General features: G+C 46.2%; 1 protein-coding gene across 1 annotated transcript in view; it reads left to right on the plus strand.

Moving 5' to 3' along the window:
* Positions 1 to 25,919, plus strand: part of PEPD (peptidase D) — a 226,760-nt gene that overhangs the window by 98,118 nt on the left and 102,723 nt on the right. The window contains exons 8-9 of the mRNA XM_015423842.1: positions 2,295 to 2,370; positions 5,721 to 5,767. Coding sequence (XP_015279328.1) covers positions 2,295 to 2,370; positions 5,721 to 5,767 — 123 coding nt within the window. The remainder of the gene's footprint in view (positions 1 to 2,294; positions 2,371 to 5,720; positions 5,768 to 25,919) is intronic.

The raw sequence follows: 25,919 nt of genomic DNA on the forward strand, positions 1-25,919 counted from the left end.
GAATTCAGTCTTGTGTAGGCCGTTTTTTACCCTTAGACTCTGTGTGCTCCACTGATATGTGTTACATTCCTCAAGCAAGGGTGTGTTCTTAGGACCTCTGAAAGCAAACGAATCTATTTAATTAATTAATTAATTAGTTTGTTCGATTTATATCCCACCCTTCCAGCAAGTGGGCTCAGTAAAGTTTACAAATCATTAACATCATTAAAACCATTCTAACAGTAATTCACTTAAATCCATTTTTAAAAGATGGCAAGTTGTATATCAGTCTGTAAGGTTCCAGCAGTGCCGAATAGAGTCCCAGCAAGAAGAGTAGAGCAAGAGTACCAGCAGAAGCCACAATACCATCTCGCTTACATGGGCAGGTGTAATAGGGCAGTTTCAGCAAGGGAGGCCAGATGATTGGGTGCCTGCCACCTCAACCAAAGGCCTGGTGGAACAGCTCCATTTTACAGGCCCTGCAGAACTGTAATAGGTCCCGCAGGGCCCTGATCTCAAGTGGGAGCATGGTCCACCAGGCAGGGTCCAGGGCAGGAAGGGCCTTGGCCATGGCCGGGGCTAAGCAGACGTCCTTTGGGCTGGGGACAACCAGCAAATGTTGATCAGCTGAGTGCAGGGCTCTCTGGGGGAAATATGGGGAGAGACGGTCCCTTAGACATGCCGGTTCCAGGCCGCACAGGGCTTTAAAGGTTAGTACCATCACCTTGAAACGGATCTAGTACTCAATTGGTAGCCAGTGCAATTGGCGTAGCACCGGCTGAATGCATGACCGCACAGGTGTCACAGTCAGCAGGCGCACCGCTGCATTTTGCACTAGCTGGAGTTTCCGGATCAGATTCAAGGGTAAGCCCACATAGAGCGAGTTACAGTTATGTAACCTGGAAGTGTTACTGTAGCCAAGTCCTGGGAGGAGAGATAAGGAACCGGTTGCCTGATCTGCCGAAATTGGTAAAAGGCAGACCTGGCAACAGCGGTGATCACCCCTAGACTCCCTACCCTCAGCGCCAGGTCAGGAGCCTGATTCCCGAATCTGCCCCCCCCAACACCAGTGTTCTCTCTAAGCTGTGGAGTCTTGTGAGCAAAAATTCTACTTTGTGAGCGACTGACATTAAAGTTGTGAGCAAGCGATTTGCCTGCTGCATAAATTAGCTTGCTCTGGAGCCATGTTTCTTGAGCTAAGACAAAAATGTGTGAGCCAGAGGCTAAAAAACCTCTATCTTTGTTGGATGAAGTTTCAACCTGCTCTACTGTAGCCATCCAGCCATGGCCCCCAACACCCTGTCCCGATAATCTGGACGTGGAGCCCAAATGGCCATCCATCAGCAGATAGAGCTGGGATTCATCAGAATAATGGTGACAACCCAGCCTGAACCTCCGAGCGAACTGGGCGAGGGGGCGCATGTAGATGTCGAACAGCATTGGCGAGAGGATTGCCCCCTGCAGCACTCCACATTCTAGTGGGTATTGGAGGGATACTGTCTCACCAAGGACCACCCTCTGTCCCCAACCATGGATAAAGGGGGAAAACCATTGTAAGGCAGTCCTCCTTATTCCTACGTTGACGAGGCAGTGTGTCATTAGATTGTAGTTGACAATGTTGAATGCTGCCATTAGATCAAAAAGCAACAGCAGTGCCAACCCACCCCAATCCAGGTGTCTCCAGAGGCCATCTGTGAGGGCGACTAGCGCTGTCTCCATCCCGTGTCCATTACAGTGATCCCCTGACTTAACAGCGCAAGTGCCCGCAAGTGCCAACCCACCCTAATCCAGGTGTCTCCAGAAGCCATCTGTGAGGGCAACTAGCGCTGTCTCCATCCCGTGTCCATTACAGTGATCCCCTGACTTAACAGTACAAGTGCCCTGTCCGAGTCCAGTATTCTTTGTTGGGCTACCAGCACTTAGCAATCTGCCCAGAGTTGGCCACTGAACTGTTCTTGACCTTCAGAACCATAGATCCTCCCTCTCCTCCTTCCCAAGTGCACCACACGCCTCTGCTATGTCTATCCTGTTTGTGTTGTGCCCGTCACAGCTGGGTCACTCTTAACAGCTTTGCAGATACTTTTCAGCCCATCTTACTTAGGCTAAATCGATGCCAGCCAAGTACATCTTTTCATAATATAGCTTTGCTTTGCTGCTGTCCCATAATAGCACCTTGCTTTTTTTGGAAGGGACCTGATTTGCTGTAGGTTTGCCAATTAGGAGGCCCAGCTAGTCTTTGTGCCGCCTGCTTAGACATGACTGAGCTGTAGGGAGAATTTCTCACCTGATTTTTTTTCTCTTCCTCCCTTTTGAAGCCGCGTGATTAAGACAGACATGGAGTTGGAAATCCTCCGCTACACCAATAAAATTTCCAGTGAAGCTCATAAAGAGGTAATGGATCTTTTTGCAGATAATATTTTTTTTTGCTCTTTGTGTAACAGTAGGTTTTCAGAGAATGTTCCTGGCCACCTGAATTGCTTAGTAATAGAGTAATGGAAGAGCTGGGTAGAATTAGGAGGATAATGTCCCTCCTAAATGGAACTCGATAATATACCTTGCATTGCCCTTGAACTTGATGTGTCGGGTGCAGAGTTATGAGAGCAGACCTCTCAGTGGTAGAGCATCTGCTTGGCATGCAGAAGGTCTCAGGTTCAATCCCTGGTATCTCCACTTAAAGGGACTTGAAGGGACCAGGTGGCAGGTGATATCAAAGACCTGTAGTTGAAACCCTGGAGGGTCACTGCCAGTCTGAGTAGATGGTAAAGACTATGAGGGACAGACTGATGGTTTGATTCAGTGCAAGGTGGCTGCATGTGCCTTCCTTTACAAGGTGGTGCTTACTCAGCCCCATGCAAGTGGATTCCTCTGTGCGCAGGATTCTCTGCTCACTTGGACAGGACTTCTTTGCCCCTTTGTGGATGCTACTGGGATGTGAGTTTTCCTCCTCTTCTCCACAACATCCCAGTGTTTTCATGCACCTCTGGGTGTTCCCTGCCTTTCCGGTGATCTTAAGAGCCAGTTTGGTGTAGTGATTAAGTGCGTGGACTCTAATCTGGAAGAACCGGGTTTGATTCCCCACTCCTCCACTTGCACCTGGCTGGATGACCTTGGGCAAGCCATAGTTCTGTCAGAGCTGTTCTTGAAAAAGAGCTCTCTCAGCCCCACCTACCTCACAGGGTGTCTGTGGTGGAGAGGGGAAGGGAAAGGAGTTGGTAAGCCGCTCTGAGACACCTTTGGGTAGTGAAGGGCGGGGTATAAATCCAATCTCTTCTTCTTCTTCTTAACCAAACCTATGTTGCTGTGATGTTTTTGGAAAGATCGCAGCAAAGCCAGGGTGGCACCCGTGTGAAAGAGAAAATTCAGATCTTCCCAATCATGCCATTATGAAAGAGAAAATTCAGATCTTCCCAATCCTGCCATTTGTAGTGCCATTTCCTTTGCCTCAGTCCCCTGCGGTGGCAGCCATTCCCCCGCCACTGTTTTCTTTCTTCATTTACATATTGCAATATCATTTTCTCTGAATTGACAGCGTTCATTTAATTTTTAAAAAGTCTCTAGCCCCATTTGTTGTGCAGATATGTTTTCCCACTTATATCTCTGCAGTGAAAAGAGCCTAGGGACTGACTTACTTTCCCCCCTGAATGAAAACTGGGAATTCAGAGAACCTGATAGACAGATTGGGTTAATGCTGTGATGATACAGTTAGTGAACTCGAGGCCCCTTGCACGTCTGCGTCGGGCTTAGAGGGCTTTGACCGACTCAGCCTGGAGGAAGCTGATAGATTGTTCGTATCTGTGCGCCCAACCACCTGCGGCCTTGATCCGTGCCCCTCGTGGCTCATTAAAGTGGGCCATGAGGGGTTTCGAGGTGCCTTGAGGGAGATTGTCAAGTCCCTCGTGGAAGGGCGGTTCCCCGAGGCACTCAAGGAAGCATTGGTCCGCCCTCTCTTGAAAAAGCCAACTCTGGACCCGGCTGAATTGGCCAGCTATTGGCCGGTGTCCAACTTGCCCTATTTGGGCAAGTTGATCGAGAGGGCGTTGGCGACTCAGTTACAGAGCTTTCTAGATGACACTTCCATCGTCGATCCATTCCAGTCTGGCTTTCGCCCGGGGCATGGGACGGAGACTGTGCTGGTTGCCCTGACTGACGACCTCCGTAGACACCTGGATCAAGGCGGTGTGGCGGCGCTGTTGTTGTTAGACCTGTCAGCCGCATTTGATACGGTCGACCACCAGCTACTGATCCACCGCTTTGCCGACACTGGGATTCAGGGGCTTGCCTTGCAATGGCTTTGTTTCCTTTGTCTAATGTCGGGGCACAAGGTGTGATAGACAGATTGGGTTAATGCTGTGATGATATATCAATTTTTGGTTGCGGCTTTTGGTTGAGGGCAGCAATGGCTGGTTGCACTGGCTGGCACCCATTCCCTCTCCCACCTGTACCTTTTGTTTAAGTATCCCTCTCCCCCTCCCACCAAATGGCTGGGCAGTCCAGAATGGGAACAGAAAATTGTAAGTTGCCATCTTGGATCTTTTATTCTGGTTTTAACTCTTATTAACTGTATATGGATATTTTTAAAATTTGTATCTTGTTTTATGGCATTTTGCCTTTTTGTACGTCGCCCAGAGCCCAGCGTAAGCCGGGATAGGGTGATTAATAAATCAAATAAATAATAATAATTGCTGATTTTAAAATAATTTGAAAAAGGCCAGAGAGTCTGGGGAGCAGAATGTTAATTGTGTGTTGTGGGAAGGGGGGAGGGGCCTTGCTAAACCTTCCGTGGCCAACCGCATGAAGTAAGATGAGCCTTGGCAGCCTGGCTCCACATGGTGTTCCTGGAGTCTGTCTCCATGGAAGCAGAATTTTGGGGGCTTTTTGGACTGGAGGGGTAGATGGTAGTGGAAACTGCTGTCAAGTTGCAGCCAACTTACGGCAACCCCATAGGGCAGGGGTGTCAGCACATGGCCCGTGAGCTAGAACTGGCCTGTCCAGAACTCTTTTCTAGCCCGTGAGCAACCGGTCATTCCCTTTACTGCCAGATGACAAGAGGCTGTGCATTATGTCCCTGTATCCTGTCCCAGTGCTACTGTGCAACAGGTGGTGAAAGTGGGAGAGCAGACATCAGTGTGTTAATGTTTTAAGCATGTTTGTATTTTGAGCAAAAAATATGGTTAATTGGATTGGCCTGTGTCCTTTATAAAGTTTATATATCTCCCGTACATGGCATTACATTTTATGGCATGCGTGGCCCAGCCCAACAAAGTGACATTTATGTCAGATCCAGCCCTTGCAACAAATGAGTTTGACATCTTTGCCGTAGGGTTTTCAAGGCAAGAGATGTTCAAAGGTGGTTTTGCCATTGCCTGCCTCTGCCTAGTGACCTTGGGCTTCCTTGGTGGTCTCCCATCCAAGTACAAACTGGGGTCGACCCTGCTTAGCTTCCAAGATTTAACAAGATCAGGCTAGCCTGGGCTATCTGGGACAGGTTGGTAGAAGTGTGAAAATCATGCTCTGCTTCTGGCAGTGCTTCAGTCAGTGCTCATTTTTGGTAGGGCCCAAGCCTACATCTGCACTCTTCACCAAATCTTGTGAATGTGCACAAGGTCCAGCCTTTTTATGTGCAGTCTGCATACCCAACTGCAGGATTGCCCCCAAATGACCACAATATATGAGTTCTTCCGGTTAGCCCCTTTGCCACATAAGTAGGTTTGTTAGGGTATGTCTTGTGTTTTTGCCAATAGGTAATGAGAGCTGTAAACGCGGGAATGAAGGAATACGAACTGGAGAGGTGAGTTCCCTTTTGATCCTAGTGACCAAGTTATGGGGAAGTCTGTCTTTGTTAGCGGGAGACGCAACAGATGAAGCTCAAATGATGCTGATTTAATGGCAATTACATGAGCTCATTTCGAGGTGGTGCTGGAAATATTATTTTATTACACAGACGGCATTTCATCAGTTTCCTTCATGTTATTAGACGGCGCTTGATTGCTTTTAGATATGGTTTAAAGCAGCATAATTCTCTTTGCTGACTTTTTATGTAATTTACAGAAACTATACCTAATAGCCGTTATTATTGCTTGATGGCTTCCAATAAAGCCGGCTTTTATGGATGTGAATAACACGGTCGTGCCTGGTACGAACACAAGTATTTATGGAGGGCCATAAAATGTCCTGGAGTGCTCGCCGAGATTTCTGCTGCAGCCGGAACAAATATTGCCGGCTTTTTGTTTATGCATTTCGATTCATGTTTGCTGTGTCAGTTTCCTTAATGAGAGTATGGTTCTTCATTGTCCTGCCCTTGTCAGTGCTGCATTGCCTCTTAGTGGACGTCTGCAGGGGTGTGTGGAATGGTGCAAGTTTGGCCTGAGTTCACCAGGACAGGCGTGGCACTCCCATGGGGGAGGGATAGAAAGCAAAGATGCTTGCCAAAGATGCGGGAAGCTGCAGAAGTGAACCCACGCTGAACTTGTACCAGGATAGGGTTTGAACAACTGTGGGCCCAGCGACAGAGAGTGCAGCAGCAGCCTGATTAGGAAGGCAAAGGCATTCTTGTTAATTATTAAGTATACGAGGAATATTGGTGAGCCAACTGTTTGATAAACAAGGAGTGGCGGGGGGAGGACAGGTGGAAACAAGTATCAGCATGTCAATTTCTATGCTTAAACAATAGCTTGAGCTGATAAAAGGAATTTTAAAATCCAGTGCCCAGTGAGGCCGAATTCTAAGAGATGTGTGCCATCTGCAGCCTGAGCTGATCTGCATAACTGCTTCTGTTTTGCGGCTGCCGATTCTGCACTTTTTGCTATTTTGCATAGTTTCTTGGTGGGGTGGGGTGGGGGGGCGTGGCAAGGAACTGCACAGGCCGAGGGGGAGGTTCATTCCTAACAAACGGAAAGGCTTTGTCTCTTTGTTCACTTCTGAAACACCAGCAGGTACATTGCTGACATGCTTTCAAACCGGTCCTTATAGGCACCAGGGCTTAGACACTCAGGTGCATTAAACATAGTCCCCGCGTTTTATTCTCCTGTGAAGTAATTCTGAGGAGTATGAAGACATTTGCACCCAATAAGATCAATTTTAATCCCAGGACTCCTTTTAAAGCAATTTTTTATTTTTTAATTATACAGAACAGTTCTTCCTGCTTTTCTGTGTAGAGTGATAAGTTGTACAAGGATAGCAGGGTACTGGTGCAGAAAAGGGGAATTTGGATAGGTACAGTTTATTGTGCTGTGATGAGAGAAATGACATCTGGGCCACTGCCCTCCTTTCTAAATGGCCCAAACTCTCTCTCTTTCAAGAAAAAAAAGTAACCGCAGCAATGCCCCTGCCTGTAACCCACCTTAGGTCAGGGTACAATTTATGTGTAGAGACCCACTAACTGAAGACCATCACAGATTTTATACCGAAGTCACAGTAAAGGAAGACATAGAGCATTGTGTAGCTTTCAATACAAGAGAGGTCTGACTTGCAACAGAATGAAAGACTAAAAGACCTTGAAGAGCTCCTCAGCTTGTGCTGCAGGCCAGATTTATTACCACCAACAATTAATTTATTTACGTCATTTATACCCCAGTGGAAACCCAAAGTGGCTTAGTTCGGTCTCCTGTCGTCCATTTGACCCTCACAACAGCCCTGCAAGGCAAGTTAGGCTGAGCATAGAGGACTGGCCCAAGGCCACCCAGCAAGCTTCCGTGGCAGAGCAAGGATTTGAACCTGGGTCTCCAAGATCCTTAGTCCGACACTCTAACAACTACCCTGCAATTTGCATCCTGATATAATTCTGCAGGGGGGAAAGTGCCAGAAGTTTCTTGTATCGTATTTCTATTTCTCTCTCCCCCTCTTATTTTCCTAAAGTTGCATGGATTAATGATAAATCCTTAATTTGATTATTTACAGAGTAGTGTGAAGACGGCATCACCTTTTCTCGGAAGTTAAATTTGCCGTGCATTTGGGTGTTTTTTTGTCATTAGGTGGTGTCTATTCTGATCTCGCTTATCTCATTAAAAAAAAACATGGCGTTTTTTAATGAGGTAATTAACACTTGGTTCATAATTTTTTTTGTCAAGTGGCATTTGGATAGAGATTGGGATCCCATTATAACGAATTTCAGTGTCTCAGAGGGAAGTACTTACTTGACATGCTTTCAGCCGTATCAGACAAAACAGGGCATAACCGAAGCTTTCCAGCCCTCATTTTCAGCCCAGAGAACAGGGTGGGGGAGGGAAATCGGAGCTCTGTAGAGATGAAGATCAGTGAATGGGCCTCAACCCCCTACCACCCGTGGATGAAACCAAAATGCAGGGGTTTTTTGGGTGGGTGGGTGGTATTAGCATATATCCTGCATTATGAACAATTTTTTGAAGCTAATCCTTGTTCTCTCCAATCTTGCAGTGAAATATACCATGATGCTATTTTTCAGCACTTTTTCTTAAGAGTTTGAGGGGTTTGGAAGGTAACATGAATATGCAAGGTGTTTCCTCCTTCCTTCCCTCTGGGTGGGATTGGAGAATATCTTGTGAAATACCGTGGAGGTGATTACAGAATGAACCTTTCTGAATCGCACCGGTTTACAGTGTTGGATTTTAGCTGTCAAGCTTGTCTTTTGCGGCTTTGCCAGGACACAAGGGCCTCCTAATGAAGAGTGCATTTACAGAGCCCTCCTCTGACAGTGGCCCAACTCTCTCCTACCCACTTCTGCATCAGCACTCCCAAGCTTCTCTTCCTTCTCTCTCCCACTACCAGATCTCCTTCCAGGTGCGCATAGGGCCGAGCGGGGCCTAGCATTGCCCCCTGCCTCCCTTATGGCACCAGTATTTGTTATGACTGGGAAGGTGTGGAAGTGGAGGGGACCCCTCTTCTTTGTCGGCTGACCCAGCCCCTGCCAAAGCAAAATAAAAAATAAAAAATTGAGGCCCCAGTCACACGGAGCATTAGCCACGCTAGAGAGACGGAAGATAGGCGGATTTTCTGGGCGCAATCTCACCGCCACATCTGGGAAGCGTAGAGCTCCCGTGGCTCAACCAAGGCTTCCTGCCAAAGATGTGCAGCAAAAAACTAGTTCCTCGGAGGTACTAGTTTCCGGAAACCACGGGGCAAGGGCGGGCGTCTGATCGCGTTTCCAGTGGCATCCGACCCCCGCCCATGCCCCATTGCGAAAAGGTTCCCCCCCCCCGAAGTCTCCAGGGATGCGCACAAGCACCCAACGGGGCATGCACATACTTCAGGTTAAAACAAAACAAAACACAACCCCGTTTGCCGTGCCGCGCCGCTTCTTTGGCGCGTCGTGTGATCAGCACCTCCCCCCTAACCACGGGACCGCGAGGGGACGCCTGATTGCGCAGTCGCACGTTATTTCGCTGCAGGACAAACAGCCACGCCTCCCTCCCCCCACGATATCCGGCCCATGTGACCGGGGCCTGAGAGATGCAAATCCAGCTGCTTGGTGAAAATTGGGAAGCAAAGTGTTGAAAGTGTCTGGCCGCCACTCCCAATGTCATCTTTGAGAAGGATGGGAAGGTATTTCTAGTGCTAATTTGCATAGGGGAAATATATGTATTGTTGGTAAGATGGCTAGAAGTGGCCTGTGAGACAGAAGTTTTTTTTTTAATATATCTTTCGTGGCAAGGGAGAACATCGCAGATCTCGATGCAGCCTCCCTTATTCCCAGTGAAGTGAAGTTCTGGCTTGGAAAGGGGAGAATCTTTCTACCTCTCTTTAGACTGCCTCTTGCCTTCTGTTTTGCTGATATGCTCAGAATGAGACACCGTCCCCCCCCACCACCCCAAAACAAACCTTGCTGGGAACATTTGAGTGTATGGGCCCCCTTTTGCTTCTACAATTAACAGCCATTTTCATTATTCTCTGTCTATTTGTAAAGCTTGATGGTCTATCCCATGCATTCTGTACTTTTTTTTTTTAACCAAAGTAACTTTATTTAACTTGATTCTATGCCTCTTTTCTCCCCAATGGGGGACCCAAAGCAGTTTATATTTCCTTTCCTGCACTGTACCCTCACAACAACCCTGGTTGGTTAGGGTGAGAGTGTGTGAATTGTCTAATGTCATCCAGAGAGCTTCCAGGGCAGGGTGAGGGATTTGAGCCCTTGACATCCCCCAATCCTAGTCTGACACTGTAACCACGACACTGCACTGGCACTGATTTATTTGGTCATGGCAAATGTAAGCAATTATGGCTTTTCTTGCTGCTTTGGTTAGGATGAAAGGATAGGGTGGTCAGAGAGGATCTCGATCCAGCTCTGTCGAGGGTAAGGCTGGGTGACTCTTAGGGGTGATCTCTGTCTTCAAGAGACAACAGATCCCTTCTGCTCCATAGAGCAGCTGCTCCTGTTGCAGGGTCTTTGAAAACTAGGGTCAGGAATGGCCCGAAAATATTCCATACAGTTAAACTGCCCTAAATAATACCAAATCAATAATACAACTGAGTGGAGAAATACTGTAACTGTGAGCATGCTCCTCTCTTCCTCCTTTATTACGCGGTTTCTATTCAGCTTTAATGAAAGGTTGGTTTGACTTCTAGGAGTTGGCTGAGTTGTCTGTAAAAGGGCTACTGGAACATGAGGCCATAGCTCCAGTCTGGGGAGACTCCTGTATGTCATTTGGTTACCCGCACATTGCTGGGTTTGGGGCTCTTCCTTATCAAGCGGTTGGCTCTGTCTAGCTTTGAGAAGGGCTGATCAACAGTTTGGTGGACAGGTGAGCGGGGTTGGTATCCCGGAATCTGTCAAAGCTAAGAGTACCAGTCCCCTTCTGCCGTTTGCCTCTTCACTCTGGGCTCAGTTGCCCAGGAGGGGGTGTGATCAGTGGTGCAAGTGAGTGTCCAGTCTGGCTGGGTGTATGCAACATGGCATCCCAGAGGACAAAGCCCTGGCCTGGCCTGGACCGCAAGGACCTTCTAAGGCTCAGCACCAAATTCAAGGTCCTGAGAGGGCCTTGGCCACAGGCAAGGGGTGACTCCATAATAGCTAAGGGATTTTGTCAGGCAGAGCGTTCACTGAACCGGTTGTGGATGTTGTAGAAGGGGCACGGTGGATCCAGGGGAAGGTGGGGTAGAGTAGCTAGCAAACAGATGCAGGATCCCCCTTGGAGGGGGGGGTTCTCTACTGAAGGAGATCCTGTGGCCCTTCCCCATTTGTACAGGGATTGCTTATTGTCTACTTTTAGAACCCTGCCTTTGACCCAAAGTGGGTAACATCATTCTCCTCTCCTCCCTTTTAATTTCACAACAACCCTGTGAGGTAGGTAAGGCTGAGAGTGTGTGATTGGCCTCGGGTCACCCAGCCAGCTTCCACGGCACAGTGGGGATTTGGACCTGGGTCTCCCAGATCCTAGTCTGACATTCTAATCACTGCACAGCACTGACTTTGGGGCATTGGTTATACAAATATGATCTTGGGAACTGTCACGTTACTTGAAAAGCTGATATCTGGGACAGCAGGTCACAGAAAGCAGTACATTTTCTAAATAAATACACATCCCGTTCAAAAGGCCCCAAATACTAGAGCAGTGAGAGAACTGCTGGTCTCACTTTTTTGACCCAGGGTTAGGAGTTGACGATAGAAGTATTTCCGCACTGTGCGACAACTGAAACCTTGTAGCGGTAGTCTAAAGGACTAGTAGTCTGGTATTTGACACTAACAAAGTGTAGGTTCATCCAAGGGACTTGTGGCACTTTTGAAGGCAAGACGAGGTGCGGGCAATTGACTCCTCCTGGAAGTCCATAGAACAAAACGTTGGGGTGTGGGAGTTCTGTTTTCCCCTCACATAACTGAATGAACTGTGGGGCCCGTTTTCAGTGTCTGTATTTGCATATTGTTTGTATCCCTTGTAGGTGGGGGAAAATGTGCATCTCTTGGCCAATGAGAAGAAAACTGGATCTGAGTGGACATTGTTTCACTGAGCCTCTGTCTTATACCCTCCCACCCCCCCATCGCTACACTTTTCTTGTCTGGGGACCAGTGGTCCCTCTAAGCTGAGTTAGTGTGAGCTAGCTCACACTAACTCAGCTTAGAGGGAACATTGCTGGTGACCTAGCCTCTATTCCACAAAAGCTTGTGCTGGAATGACATTTTGCTAATGCCGCTAGACTCGGGTTTGTTTTAACTTTCTCAGCACTCCTGGTGCTTCAGAAGTTCTCCTTCATGTTCTTGCCACCTCGTACATTGCCAGACCTTCATGCCTTCCTGTGGGATGGAAGTGGACCAGCTCCTGAAAGAGTTGGGGGAGCCTCCCTGCCCCTGGATTTATTGTTGCTGTTCTCCCTCGTGTTGTTCTAATGAAGCCTGACTTGTTAACCGGCTTTCTCTCTGTCTCAGCTCTTCTTCCCCTTCCCCATTCCGGAGCTTAGATCCTTATCTCCCCCCCACACACCCTTTCTCTCACCTTAATCTGGTGCCAAGGCTAGCCTCCATCCCCGCTTGCTAAGAATCAATAGCCTAAGTGGGATAAAGGAAATCAAATGCCCCATGAGGTCTCAGCTGTGACTCGTTTGAAGTGACAGTGGTGTCAATACGGAGCTTCTCCCCCCCTCCCTCCAACCGTTTCCTCCTGGCTTTTGATATGCATCGCGTAGCTCTGCGCCTGTGTATACACACAGATGCGGGTGCCCTTCCCGGCACTAGAGAGCCCAAATCCACCTCTTTTATTCAGTATTCTGTTCACTGTCATCCCTGATTTCTTAAGCAGGGCTTAGGTTATCAGACGCGTCGCTGTCATATCTGTCGGTGTTAAATTTCCAGATCCGCAGAGCTCTCTTACGGATTACGGTTCATGCCTTTTCATTTATCCTCCCCCCCTCCCCCCAAGGGCACAGAAAAGAAAAGGAAGACTGTTCACATCCTTACTGGAGCAAAGAGGAGAGGTGCTACAGTCCGCCCCTCCCTTTCCCCTCTTTGCCTGGAGTGGTTTGTTTTTCTTCTTTTGATTTGTGCCGTATTGTCTTCTAACTGAACTCATTGTTTAAAGTATACTTACTGCAGCTATTCAGATATATTTGTTTAGTGTTCAATATTAAGAGGCCAGGATTTCTTCTGAAGGAGAGCCTGCTGATTCTTTGAAAAGTTAGAATCAGAAACAACCTTTTTTAAACGTTCAGTCAGTAAGAAATAAATGCCTTGTTTCTGACATTCCAAACAACAGGTGCATGCTTTTAACAAGCATTCCTGACATGCCAGCAGATGTTGTATTGTCTTCTGACCTTCTCAGAAGCATGTGCACTGAGCATGGGGGATTCGTTTTGCATAAACAAGCTGAGTGTGGGAGAGACTCGAAAGGTTTCAACATGACTGTAGACTTGCAGAATTGTTACCTAGCAAGTCCATTTTCTTTACTCCCACAATTAAAATGTGCATGGGATTCCTTTGAGGCAGCTGAAACCGAACTGACTTGCTGTAAATCAAACCTGTTCAAGGGTTGGATCCAGCCAGATTTTCCACCTCATCTCGCCCATTTCCTCTCCGTACTACAGCCCCCATCCCATATGTGACCTCCAGCATAGCCTTTTGGGATGAACTAAGGGGCTCACATTGTTCCATTTTCAACAGCCAAAAAAGTGGTTGAATCCAATCCATGATTTTGATTCCTATAGAAGCAGGACTGCAAATTACCTTCTCAGGTGCTCCCCCCCCCCCCCCCGGTAACTCAAGTCAATAGAATCATGTCTTGGGATATCGCTCCTCCACAACACCATGAGGTGGGGTAACTCACGTTAAAATATTTAGACAAGAGGCTGCTTGCATTCTATGTGATGTTTATTATCTGTCTTTATTTATTTCAAACTACTTGACATTGCTGTTCCACCCAGCTTAGAGTCCCCAAAGTGGCAAGTGATCAAAAACATTAAAGTGAAACAAAAACATTAAAACCAGCTTTAAAATACATATATGTAAAACAGTTAAAACACCGGTTAAGCAAGCCCGATCTTGTCAGATCTTGGGAGCGAAGCAGGGTCGACTCTGGCAAGTACTGGGATGGGAGACCACCAAGGGATACCAGAGGTGGGAGGCGGGGGCAGGATTTATAAGCCAACTCTCTGAATATCCTCCAGGCCCCCAGTAGGGGTCAGTCACCAGGGGTCGCCATGATTTTCAGGTGCACATGCAGTCACACACACACATAAAAATACAAAAAAATACCCCGTCCCCCCCAAAACACCAATTAAACAGCAAGAAGGGTCAGTGACGGAATGCCGGACAAAACAATAAAGTCTTTATCTACTTGCAGAAGACAATGATGGAAGGTCAGGAGGAGGAGGAGGGCTGTTGACACAGAGCTGCCCTTTTCAGTGGCAGGCCCATGTTTCTAAGGAATTAATCTTGACTCTTATGGTTGAGTAGCTGGAAACAAATGCCATTTTACAGTAGTATGATGCTTCGAGGATTGTGCTATCAAGAAAACTTTCTGACTTAAAATCTGGTCCCAGTTTCGCTCCCTGATCTTGCACATGTGAAGCTTGCCACAGACACTGCTGCACAGATGAGTAAATCTCATGAGCCAGGTTTCATGCACTGCCCACACTCTCCCCTAAGGACTGTATTGCTGCTTTTGTCTCCTGTCACACAAACCAAAGGACTGCAAAGACTGGCATTCCAAGGCACAGTAGAGCAATGGAGAGCACACCACAGCTAAACAGCCCTAAGTGTTTTAACTGATCCTTGCAGGGCAGCTGCTCTAGCCCCCTGCTTTGGTTGCTCTTTTCTGCACCTGTTCATGCTCTACAGTATCCTTTCACACATGTGGTGACCAGAACTGTACATAGTATTCCAAGTGCGGTCCCACTATAGGCTTATATAAAGGCAATATGATGGCAGCAGTTTGGTGTAGTGGTTAAGAGCAGCAGTCTCTAAGCTGGAGAACTGGGTTTGATTCCCCACTCATCCTCCACATTCAGCCAGCTGGGTGACCTTAGGTCAGCCACAGTTTTCTCAGAGCTCTCTGAGCTCTACCTACCTCACAGGGTGTCTGTTGTGGGAAGAGGAAGGGAAGGCGATTGTAAGCCACTGAGTGCAGGGCAGGCTATAAATCCAACTCTTCTTCTTTTTCTGTTTTATGCTCTATTCCTTTTCTAATTACGGCCAGCGTGGAATTTGCTTTTTTCACACCATATGCTGGTGAGTGGATCTGGTATCTCCTGTATGAGTGTTTGAAGTCCCAGACCCCTGGCATGGCCTCTGGAGAAACCCACCTCCCCAATTGGCTGTGAGTTATGTTGGTTAATGCACCTGTACTGGCTTGATCAATCCCTATAAAGGTGGGATTGGATCCTGTATTTGTTCTTGTGTCCTAGAATGGTGCCAATTCTGGTATTATCCTGATTTTTTAACAAATGTTGATACAGACAGTGCTGACCACAACAAACTGTGGTGTTCTACTTATATACAGCTCACTGAAACAGGTAAGCACAAAAAGTAATATTCTGCCTAGGTCCAAAAACAAGCAACCCCTCCCACCCCCCGAGAAAAAAGTAGTAAAGTTTATAACTGGAAAATAATAAAAATGCAGTGTGTAGGCAGGATTTTCATAGCATATATGCATAGTTCACACATATGACGACAGTCTTCCATTGCTGAGGACTCTGTGGGAGACGGGTGTCCTTTTCCGTTGTGTACTTGATGGGTTGTGAACTGCTGATTTCTTCTGTTGGAGCAGTCTCAAAGACTTAAGGAGAATATAGAAAAAAAATGTGCCAAGGTATTCAGGCCTTTGTATGATGGGCCCTGCTTGTTCAGCTGTTGCTAACTGAAAATTGAGATGTTCTTTATAAAACCCTTTCACTTCTAAAGTGCTGTTTCCCTTCCTGTGTTCTAGTACTCCACATATTCCACTGAGGCAGGGAAGTGAAAATTTATTTTCAGTGGTGTCACTGATGGGAGTCATCCGATAGCACATTTTACATCATAGATTGGTGAAGGGGAAGAGTGCAAGTTGACTTCCCCCCCCCGCCTCCTTCTCTTTCTCTCTCTCTCTCTCTCTCTCTCTCTCTCTCTCAAAATTGGTAGCGAAAAGCAAAACAAACTGGGGCAGGGGCAGCTTTCAGCTTCTGTTGCACAGTCTGAATCCTGCCATTTTGTCTTCCTGAGAAAAATGACAATCTTTTGCAGGTCAATTGTGTTAGAACAGTTGCCACCAAACAGGAACAAGTAACTCTTCAGATCTACAGAGACAGGAAGCCTAGGGAATCCATCAAAATGCTTACTCGTTGCCAACCAAATTAACTTTCTGCAGTCCTGCAAACAAGTCAATAATTCCTGTCCATTCTCACAAGCTAATGCAAGTTATTGATGCCTAAGAGAGAGTTTGTACATCAGCTCTCTTCCAGGTTTTGTTGTTTTTTTCAATCGTGGCTTGATTGCCTGGAGGCCTTTTTATTTGCCACAGGTATACCGGCAACTGGCTATTCACAAGTCTTGCTTGTTGTTCTATAGACGTTCCCATTGTGTGTATCCAAATGGTAAACGTGAGAGACCCATTGTGCCAATTCTTAGTTCACCACCAGACCCCTGCCATTTTGTGGTAGATGCTACAATGACAATCTGGGATTGGGGTGTTTGGGTAGGTGGGGGATCTTTTGGACAGTGGGAATCCCTCTTGGATGGGACCACAGGGAGAGACTGTAGGTAGATTTTTCCGAGGGAGGGAGGACTTTGCAGGCAATTCAGGCTTTTTGGTTCTATCAAAAGAGCTTTAAATGGGTTGTTTGAAGGTTCCTTTTCTATGGCATGTTTTTTGTTTTCTGGACTTAGAGTTAATTTGTTCCCAGCCACCTTGGATTCTTCTTTTCCCTTTTATTTCTGTTAATTAAAACATTTATACCCCACTTCTCCTCATGGCTCAAGGCATCTTATAATGCATAATTAAAATACCAAACAAAAGTACCTCCATCCTGCCTGATAAAGCATGATAAATTTTTTACTTTTTACAAATCCAGAGCTTCCAAGTAGGTAACCATTATGGGCTAGCGCTACAGTCTAAACCTTGAGGCTTTTGTCACTTGGGCTGTCCCCCCCCTTACACTGTTGATTTGTTTTTCTTGGTGGGTGGGGAGAATTTACCACAGACTTCGGTTGTATCTTAAGACACTAATAGAAAGATCCAGTCCAAAGACTGTGCATTTAAAGCTGTCCTAAAAACAATCCAATTCATCTAAGTCAAACCTACAATGATCCGATTTCTGAAGAAGTTCTAAAAGGAGCATCAACCTTCATCTGCTTTTATGTCTTCAAAATTGTTTTTCCTTTCCCTTGAACAAGAAAAGTTGAGTTTTATACCCCACTTTTCTCTAACTTAAGGAGTCTCAGAGCGGCTTATCCCCTTCCCTTCCTCTCCCTGTGACAGGCACCTTGTGAGATCAGTGGGGCTGAGAAGAATTCACCCAGCAGGCTTCGTATGGAGGAGTGGGAATCAAACCAGGCACTCCAGATTAAAGTCCGCTGCTCTTAACCACTACACCACACTGACTTTCTTGGGGGAGATGGGGGCCCAGTTCATCCATTAATCAGAATTAGGTAGAAAAGCTTCACCTAGGGAAAACGGTTCTTTTCAAATGTTTTCTTTTTGCCCACTCTGCAACAAAGGGCTTTGGTAGGTTGCAGTTGGTGGGACTCATATGTCCATGGGCAGGGGAATCCCTGCAGATAGAAATTGAACACAAAGGAGGAAAAGGAGATTGGATTTATACCCCCGCCCTTCACTCAGAGTCTCAGAGCGGCTTACAGACTCCTTTCCCTCCCCCTCCCCACAACAGACACCCTGTGAGGTAGGTGGGTCTGGGAGAGCTCTTTCCAGAACTGTCCTTGAGAGATCAGCTCTGACAGAACTATGGTTTGCCCAAGGCCATCCAGCAGCTACAACTGGAGAAGTGGGGAATCAAAGCTTGTTCTTCCAGATTAGAGTCCGGGCACTTAACCACTACACCAAACTGGCCTAATCTTCTCTTTGACGTGGTAGTTTTCTATGTGGAAGGAGGGATTTCTTTCGCTATCCTAGTAGGGCATTCAACCACGATCCCTCCCCCACCATCCTGAAACAATTGTGAGCTAATGTGGTTGTAATGGTTAGAGTGCCGGACTAAGATATCGGGGGTCCAGGCTCAGATCCCAATTGCCATGAGGTTCCTGGGAGATCTTGGTCTGGTCGCTGCCTCTCAACTTGACCTAATCTTGGGAGGATAAGATGGATGAAGAGAGAACCACGCGTGCTTCCTTGAGCTCTTTAGTGAAAGGGCAGTATAAAAAATGGAGTCGGCATCTCAATGTGTAAAGTTGCCAACACTGAGTAAGGCCACTGGTCCACCTAGGAAAATAGTTGATGTGTTCATCATCAATCTTCTGTTTAGTCCCACATGGGGACTGCGCATGAGCAGGCCTGCCATTGGATAGGTCTTTACAGCTCAAAGCCTCCAGGGGGCACTGCACGCCAGAGCTAGAAGTCTGTCCCCACTAGGGACCACGTGGTCCTGTGCAGCAGTGCCCCTCTATCCTCAGTTCCTCTTTTGCTGCCAAAGGAGAAGGTCGTGTTTTTGGAGTCTCCAGCTACAGTCCAGAGTTTTTTTCTTCCAGATTTGCTGAAGCTATGTCGGCTTTTCCATTGTTCAGAAGGCCCTTTTCAAGTCGTGCTCCCGATGTGGGGTGAAGATGACCCAAAATGACGGACATGATCTTTGTTCTGTTTGGGTGAAGAGCTTAGTGTATCCACATCTGCAGAGCTGCCACCTGGTTGTCGGCAGGTCACTATGCTTTTGATCTGCAAGCGAGATGTGAGGCTCAGGTGGGCAAGGCAGTTCTTCATTCGCTGTTCAAGTTAGAAGACTGTGCCCCACCACTTGGTGAGTAGCTTGCTAGAATTGCAGAGAAGATCAATGATGAAAACAAAGTTGCACCTATCTGTAACTATTGTTCATCAGTATCTTCTGTGCAGGCCCACATACCCTCCCTCCTGCCCTGTTGCATGCTCTGGCTTCGACAGCGCTAGAGGTACTGTGGGTAGGGGGTGCTGCTGTGCAGGAGCATGTGGTCCCGGGTGAGAACAAGCATCTGGCTTTGGCACACAGTGCCCCCTGGAGGATTTAGCTGTAAAGACCTATCCAATGGCAGGCCTGCTCATGCACAGTCCCCATGTGTGCTTGCACAGAAGATACTCAATGAACAATAGTTACAGATAAGTTCAACTTTGTCTTCTCCAAGGTTGCTGTCAAGAGTTCACCCTGGAACCTTCTGACAATAGTTACAGATAAGTGCAACTTTGTCTTCTCCAAGGCTGCTGGTAAAGTACCATCCCAGCTCTGCTTACAGAATCTACCTGTCAAGAGTTCACCCTGGAACCTTCAGCATTCAAGGCATGTGCTTTTCCCCATGGAGCTAGGATCACCTCAGTTTGTGGTACAATTCAGGATGCTGTTTCATGTATAAACTGACCCCTGAATATTGGTTATCTCTGCATCCAGAAACAAAGCCCAAACCCATACATGATATGTAGGCTTAATTTATCCTTTCCAACAAGGAGCGAAGATTCTCGGTATATATATCAGACCCCTTTGGGGTGAAGCAAGCAGGGTTGCGTTGCGTTTTCATTTGCTACTTATCTTTCCTCCTGTCCATTCAAATTGATGAAAATGAAGCCATGGCCCAGTTGGGCCTTTATAGACCATGCGATGTACATGCTGAGCAATGGACAATTCAGCATTTTCTACACGTCGACTCTCCTCTTCCTGTAACCACAAATGCCGCATAATTGAGCTCTGTGGGCGCAAATGTCGACGGCTTCAGAGCAGAATGTCTAGAATATTAATTTTGTCCATTAATAATAAACTGTCAGATGTTGCAACCTTAAGTTCAGCTGTATTCTGAAAAAAGACAGTGGAAACAGGAGGAAGGTTCTCTCCCCCCCCCCTTGTATCTCTGACTTCCCTTAATTTATTTTATTAATCAATTCGTGTTCCACCCTCCAGCCCAAAGGCTCTTGAGTTGGCTTACTATGTAATAAAACCCCCGAAGTGAAATTAAAACATTGAGTAGAACCTGTTACATAGCATATGTATCTGAAGTATATGTTACTTAATGTGGACTTTCTAATGTTACATTAGAAAGTCCACATTAGTAGTAGTTTTTTGATTGCTTCGTTTTGCTAATTTCTCCAGTCCAACGACATATTGTATTCCTCTTGATGAACTTTTTCTGCATTTTCACATACAGATTTTCAGCATTCCTTTCAGCAGACTTGTAGAGGACCTCTGTCACTTTCTCAGTGAATCCCTTTTTGTGGTTTGTGTCTCTCATTGTCCAGATTGGGGGCATTTCTAGATAATCTGGCATTTCTCGATAACCTGGATGTAGATCGTAAGCAAGCAACTTTCATAACACAGGAATGAGGAGCAAGGGGAAGAGAGTTTCTTCCTTATTTACTAATTTATTTTATTAAAAACATGTATAAGCTGCTGTTGTTCCCAAACAGGGCCCCCAATTTGGTGATGCTGCTGCTTTAGGGTGGATTTGGGTCAAATTAGGAAGTGGACCACATTTATACTGACTGGAAGCCAGTGTGATGTAGTGGTTTGAATGCTAGTCTAGGATCTGGGCAAACCCAGGGCCGAATCCATACTCTGCTGTGGAAGCTTTCTGGGTGACCTTGGGCCAGTCCCGCACTCCCAGCCTAATTATCTCACAGGGTTGTTGGGAGAATAAGATGGAGGAATGATGTAAGCTGCTTTGGGGAGAGTGTGGGATATAAATAATTAAATAATAATACTTGTCTTAAATAAAAATAGTTGAATACAATAAAATTGTCCTCTGGTCTCTGTGACCATATCTGGTAAGGCAGTGTCTATACGCAGGTCAAATATTCAGGGCTTCCTAACTACCTGCCTACCTAGTTGCGCTTTTCAAACGTTTTTGCAAAGTGTTCGCGTTCAGTTCTGGTAATTCCTAAACTTTCAGTAAGTGTTTGGATTCCCACCCATCCATACACCTGTTGTTCTTCTAAATATTGCCACTCCTGTTAAGAAACATCACCAGACGGATCTTAATGTGGGATATAACAAGAGAATTCGAAATTCATAGGAAAACAACCAAGGGAGAATTCAGACCCTTACTCAGAGCTTCAGATAGTGCCACTAAACTCAAATGAATCCTCTTGAACAGTGTTAACTGTATGGCAGACAAAGTCTCACTGTCTCAGGATATTTCATCTGGGAGTAGAGTGGGTGTTTTAGATGCAGTTCACAAAGTCACTGCCTTGGCTTACTCTTGGAGCTGGTTCTGAGTAAGTGGTGGGTTCCGCGGGCATCCATTGTAATAAGTAAATAAATAAGAGGAGATTGCAGAGTAGGATTGCAAGCCAGACTGTGACCTAGAACTATTGTTAATACAATTTTATTGTCTTTTGAATAGTGTCGATCTGCCCTGTGCGTGAAAATCTCACATTTACTAATAAGCATAACAAACGAAATTGCCGGTAATTAATTATTTCTCGGGGGGGGGGAACTTCCCCTCCCCTTCCTTGCCTGCTTAATTCAGCATGGGGGGGGAATTAATCTGCCCATTAAAAATGGTTTAAATTTAAAAAGCCATTTATTTTCTCCCTATTTATCTCCCCCCCACACACATATTCCCTCTAGCTCTTGGGGGCCCATCTGTTCTGTGCAACTGGAGTGGCACTTTCCTTCAGCTCTGTGCAGAGGAGCAAAACTTTGATTAGACTGCAAACTGAAGTTCGGGTTTTACTGGTGGGGGAAAAAAATCTCCTCCAAGGCTCCGTTGCAGTCAAGTGCAAAAGAGAGAGAGAGAACCCTTGTGACCTGTGGATTGGTCCCTGTGGGAGCAATTATTCTTTTCTGTGAGGTTTTTAGCTTTTTTTTAGCACTGAATATTATAAATGTCAGGAACAAGTTTTAACCCCAGCATCTCTAAAAGAATGTTTCCATACCTGCTGGCAAGAATATCATTAAAAAAAAAATACTCCTAGCATCTGCAAACACTTTGTGATTGAAACTGAAACCAGCTCAAGATTTATTCAAAACGCCAGGGAAAAAAATGCAACCTGGTCAGGTTTTTCGTTTGGGGTTTGGTTTTAGTTGAGGAATGCCTGACTGGCATAGTAACACATAGCCCTTTTGGGGGTGCTCAGGCCCCTCCCCTGAAATGAGAACCAGTTGTATCCATGAGGTCACCAAGACAGCCTCCAAAGAATTTTATTTATTTATTTTTCACATTTATAGCCCACCCTCCCCGAAGAGCTTTTACGTCTCGCTTTTCTCTACCCTAAGGAGTCTCAAAGTGGCTTATAATCGTCTTCCATTCCTCTTCCCACAACTGGCACCTCATGACTACCGTGGGGCTGAGAGAGTTCTGAGAGAACTGAGATTGGCCAGAGGTCACACAGCAGGCTTCATGTGGAGGAGGAGTGGGGAATCAAGCCCAGTGCTCCAGATTAGAGTCCGCCGCTCTTAACCACTACACCATGTCGGCTCTCCAAAGACATCTCATCTCTGCCTGATGTATCTACTAAACCCACCACTAGAAGGAGAACCAGTCTGTCATGGAATGCTTCTTCTGACATAAATAAAATGTGATGGGGCCAGAGTAGGCATGTTTTAGATTATTTAATTACAAAAATGTGAGTGCATGTATGTGACGGGGGGGGGGGGGGGGATTTTAGCAAGCCAAACTAATATCCCTGTTTAGAGTCCACAGGGTTGGATCCTAGCATGGGGTTCTAGCAGCTTCTCCCTCGGCAATAGAGGGAAGAGGAGTCTCTTGGGACCACCAGAATAGCAGTGTTGGGGTAGACAAAAAGCCAGGAAACAGGAACTACAATAAGTTGAATTTGAGAAGGAATGTTGATTGGATCCAATCTGTGATTCTCTTATTGCTAAAATCTCATCTCGGGGTAGGTTTCTTTACTCCAGTGATTCCTGTCTTGCATTCCTGACCTCCGTGACAATCAAGTATTCTGTTCCTTGGCTCTGGGCAGAGCACTGCCAGCTGCAACAAGAGACTCTGAGTGCTGAGCAAACAGATATTATTACATATAACTCAAATGTCACTCACCTCTCACTTCTCAGCGTGAGAGACAATCAAAACCAAAGGTCAGCAGTCATCCCTCATTTTTAATATGGTTCTGAGGGACCCTTATAATTTCTCTCTAAAAGGGGGCAAACCCCCTCCTGCTTGAATGGATCTGGAAGAGAAGTAAAGAGTCAGGACCAATGTTCCCTCTAAGCTGTGGAGTCTTGTGAGAAAAAATTCTACTTTGTGGGCTACTGGCATTAATGTTGTGAGCAAGTGATTTGGCTACTGCATAAATTACTTTGCTCTGGTGGAGCCATCCTTCCTGAGTTAAGACAAAAATGTGTGAGCTGGTGGCTAAAAAACTGAGCTAGCTCACACTAACTCAGCTTAGAGGGAACACTGGTCAGGACTGGATGTCGGGCTGCAGAGGCAAACAACCAGTGTAGTTAACAGTGTACCCATTCTTGCCAGTTACTGACTGACCATTACCAGAAGCAGGGCCTTCCTGGTAGTGGGATCCCAACTCTGGAATGACCTCCCCACCGCTGAGCTGTTGTGGTGCAGTGGTCAGACTATGATCTGGGAGACCCAGGTTTGAAACCCCTCTTTGCCATGGAAGCTCACTGGATGACTTTGGGCCAGTTGCACACTCTCAGTCTAGCTTACCTTACCAGGTTGTTGTGAGGATAAAATGGATGTGAGGAGAACGAGGTAAGTACTTTGGGTCCCTATTGAGGAGTGTCTGGCTCTTTACGAGTTTCTAGCTTTGGATAAAGATGGTTTTGTTTACATTTTAGGGGTTTATCCTATGTGGTGTTTTGCTTTGATTTGTTAGGTAGTTCTTTTTTTAAAAAAATCCTCTGACAGTATCACTGCACCACCATTTATGCTGTTTAATTTGCCCTGTTCATGCTCTAATTTAGCATCTCTCTGTATGTACTTTTATTTGGATTGTGAGGAACTATTTTTAAGATAATTTAGTTTATATTATTTTACCTTGTGTGAGTGTCTTTTTTTGGTTAGGACTTTAATATATTTGTATCTTTTTTTAACTGAGTTGTGAGTGAACCAAAGAGGCTTTGGACTGCAAGGCAGGATGTAAATGACCCAAATTAAATAACTTATATTGTGCTATTAATGCGCACAGTCCTATATACGGAGCACCTCGCGCCCCCGCCTGCCCGCTAACGCGCCGTACCGGAAGTTCACCGCGCACAGTCCTATATAGAGTAACAACCAAAAGACATTGGTCCAAGTTTTGTTGGGGTGGTATGGAAGAACTTGAGAAGCCATGTTAACGATGGGAGCTTTAAAGCAATGTCCCTATATTCAGTGTATGGCTTGGTTTTTACTTGCTTCATATGCAGTCCGTCTTTCTCTTTGAGACTCAAGACAGGTTACAAAATTGTAGCACCAGTGGAGCTCACTGTCCGGGGCCACTACCCCCAAGAACTGAGGAGTATCTTGTGTTTGCTTTCATTCAGGCTTGAACAGAAGTGCCAAGTTGGTGTTTCTATTGAATTACTTGGGGGTTGATGTATGTTTGGCATTTTGCTCAGATAACTAAAAAAAGGCAGATTCCTCAAAGGGATCTCTGACAATACAAGATGGGAAGGGGCCATGGCAGAATGTCCTGTATTCAATCCCCGGAACAACTAGTTTAAAATGTATTGGATAGCAGGTGATGTGAAAGACCTCAGCCTGAGACCCAGGGAACTGCTGCCAGTCTGAGTAGGCAATACTGACTTTGATGGACCAGTGGTCTGATTCAGTATAAAGCAGCTGAAGATAGCTGGCATTTTGCCTTCTCTCTCTTGTGGTCTGCTCCTTTTCTCTCTCTCTTCATTTGGCTTGAGCCATAGAATGGAAAGCTACCTGTTTGTGTTGGCAAGTGGAGAACAATGCCTGGGACGAGTGTAAAGAAACCTCTTCTGAGTTTGACAGTTTCTTGGGAGGCAATCTTTATAGATGCTGGGCTTATTCCAGTTCTCTGCAGAGTGAACTTTTTGGCTGGTTCACAGTCAATGTCTTAATATTTCTTGAAGAAGAAAAAAAAGATAAGCCTGCTTCAGATGGAACTGAGCCGATTGCCCTTGTTAAAAGGTTTGGGTTTTTTTAGACAAAACGCGGCAGATTGTGGGTGGTGGAGTCGGCTCTTGGCTTTCCCCTTTGTCCTTAGCAACAAGGGAAAGAATCAGGTCTTCTCCACTAATCAGCATTTGAGTTGTATGTTCTAGCTGCAGTGGTCGTAACAAAACGCCCTGCATCCCAACACAGCTTTGAAGTCAGAGGAAGATACCAACCACTATCATGACGGCCATTTGATGTTTTGTTCAGAATTTGCTTGACAGAGTTTTGTAGCAGCAGCAGAAGCGAAAATAACACATTCTTACTCTTCATTTCCTTCCCTGTTCTCTGACTTGGCCATTCCTCCCATGCTGCTTCTAGCCTTTGGAACTCCTTGCCTCTTGACCACCATTAAGCTCCTTCTGTTGAAAAGCTCGTGGTAGGTGCCTGCGGTGCACACAAGGATGCACAAAAGGGGCAGAGGCCAGAAGCTTCTTTGCCCTCCCCATTACATTCACACACAAACTCACACATACGTGAGCACATGCACAAACATACACCCCACACTAATATCTGAACGTGTGTGTGTGTGTTCATGCACCATTTAAGAGTCTGTTCTCCTGTTTCCCACCTTCTACTCAATTGAGTTTTCTGCCCCCGCCCCCCGCCGAAGTACACTTATTATTGTTGCAGCATAAGGAATTGTTTGGGTCTTTTAAAAACGGCAAAAGGTGATTTGAAACCCCTCGGCAACTGCGGTGCCAGACTGCATGTGCTCACAGTAATAGGTGGAACCCCTTCTGGAGCCTGGCTGTCAGCTGCATGAAAGGGAGGGGGGCGGCAAAGCATTTTCTTC

This window comes from Gekko japonicus, unplaced genomic scaffold (genome assembly GCF_001447785.1).
Source record: "Gekko japonicus isolate JY-2015 unplaced genomic scaffold, Gekko_japonicus_V1.1 scaffold225, whole genome shotgun sequence".
NCBI classification, from domain to species: Eukaryota; Metazoa; Chordata; class Lepidosauria; order Squamata; family Gekkonidae; genus Gekko; species Gekko japonicus.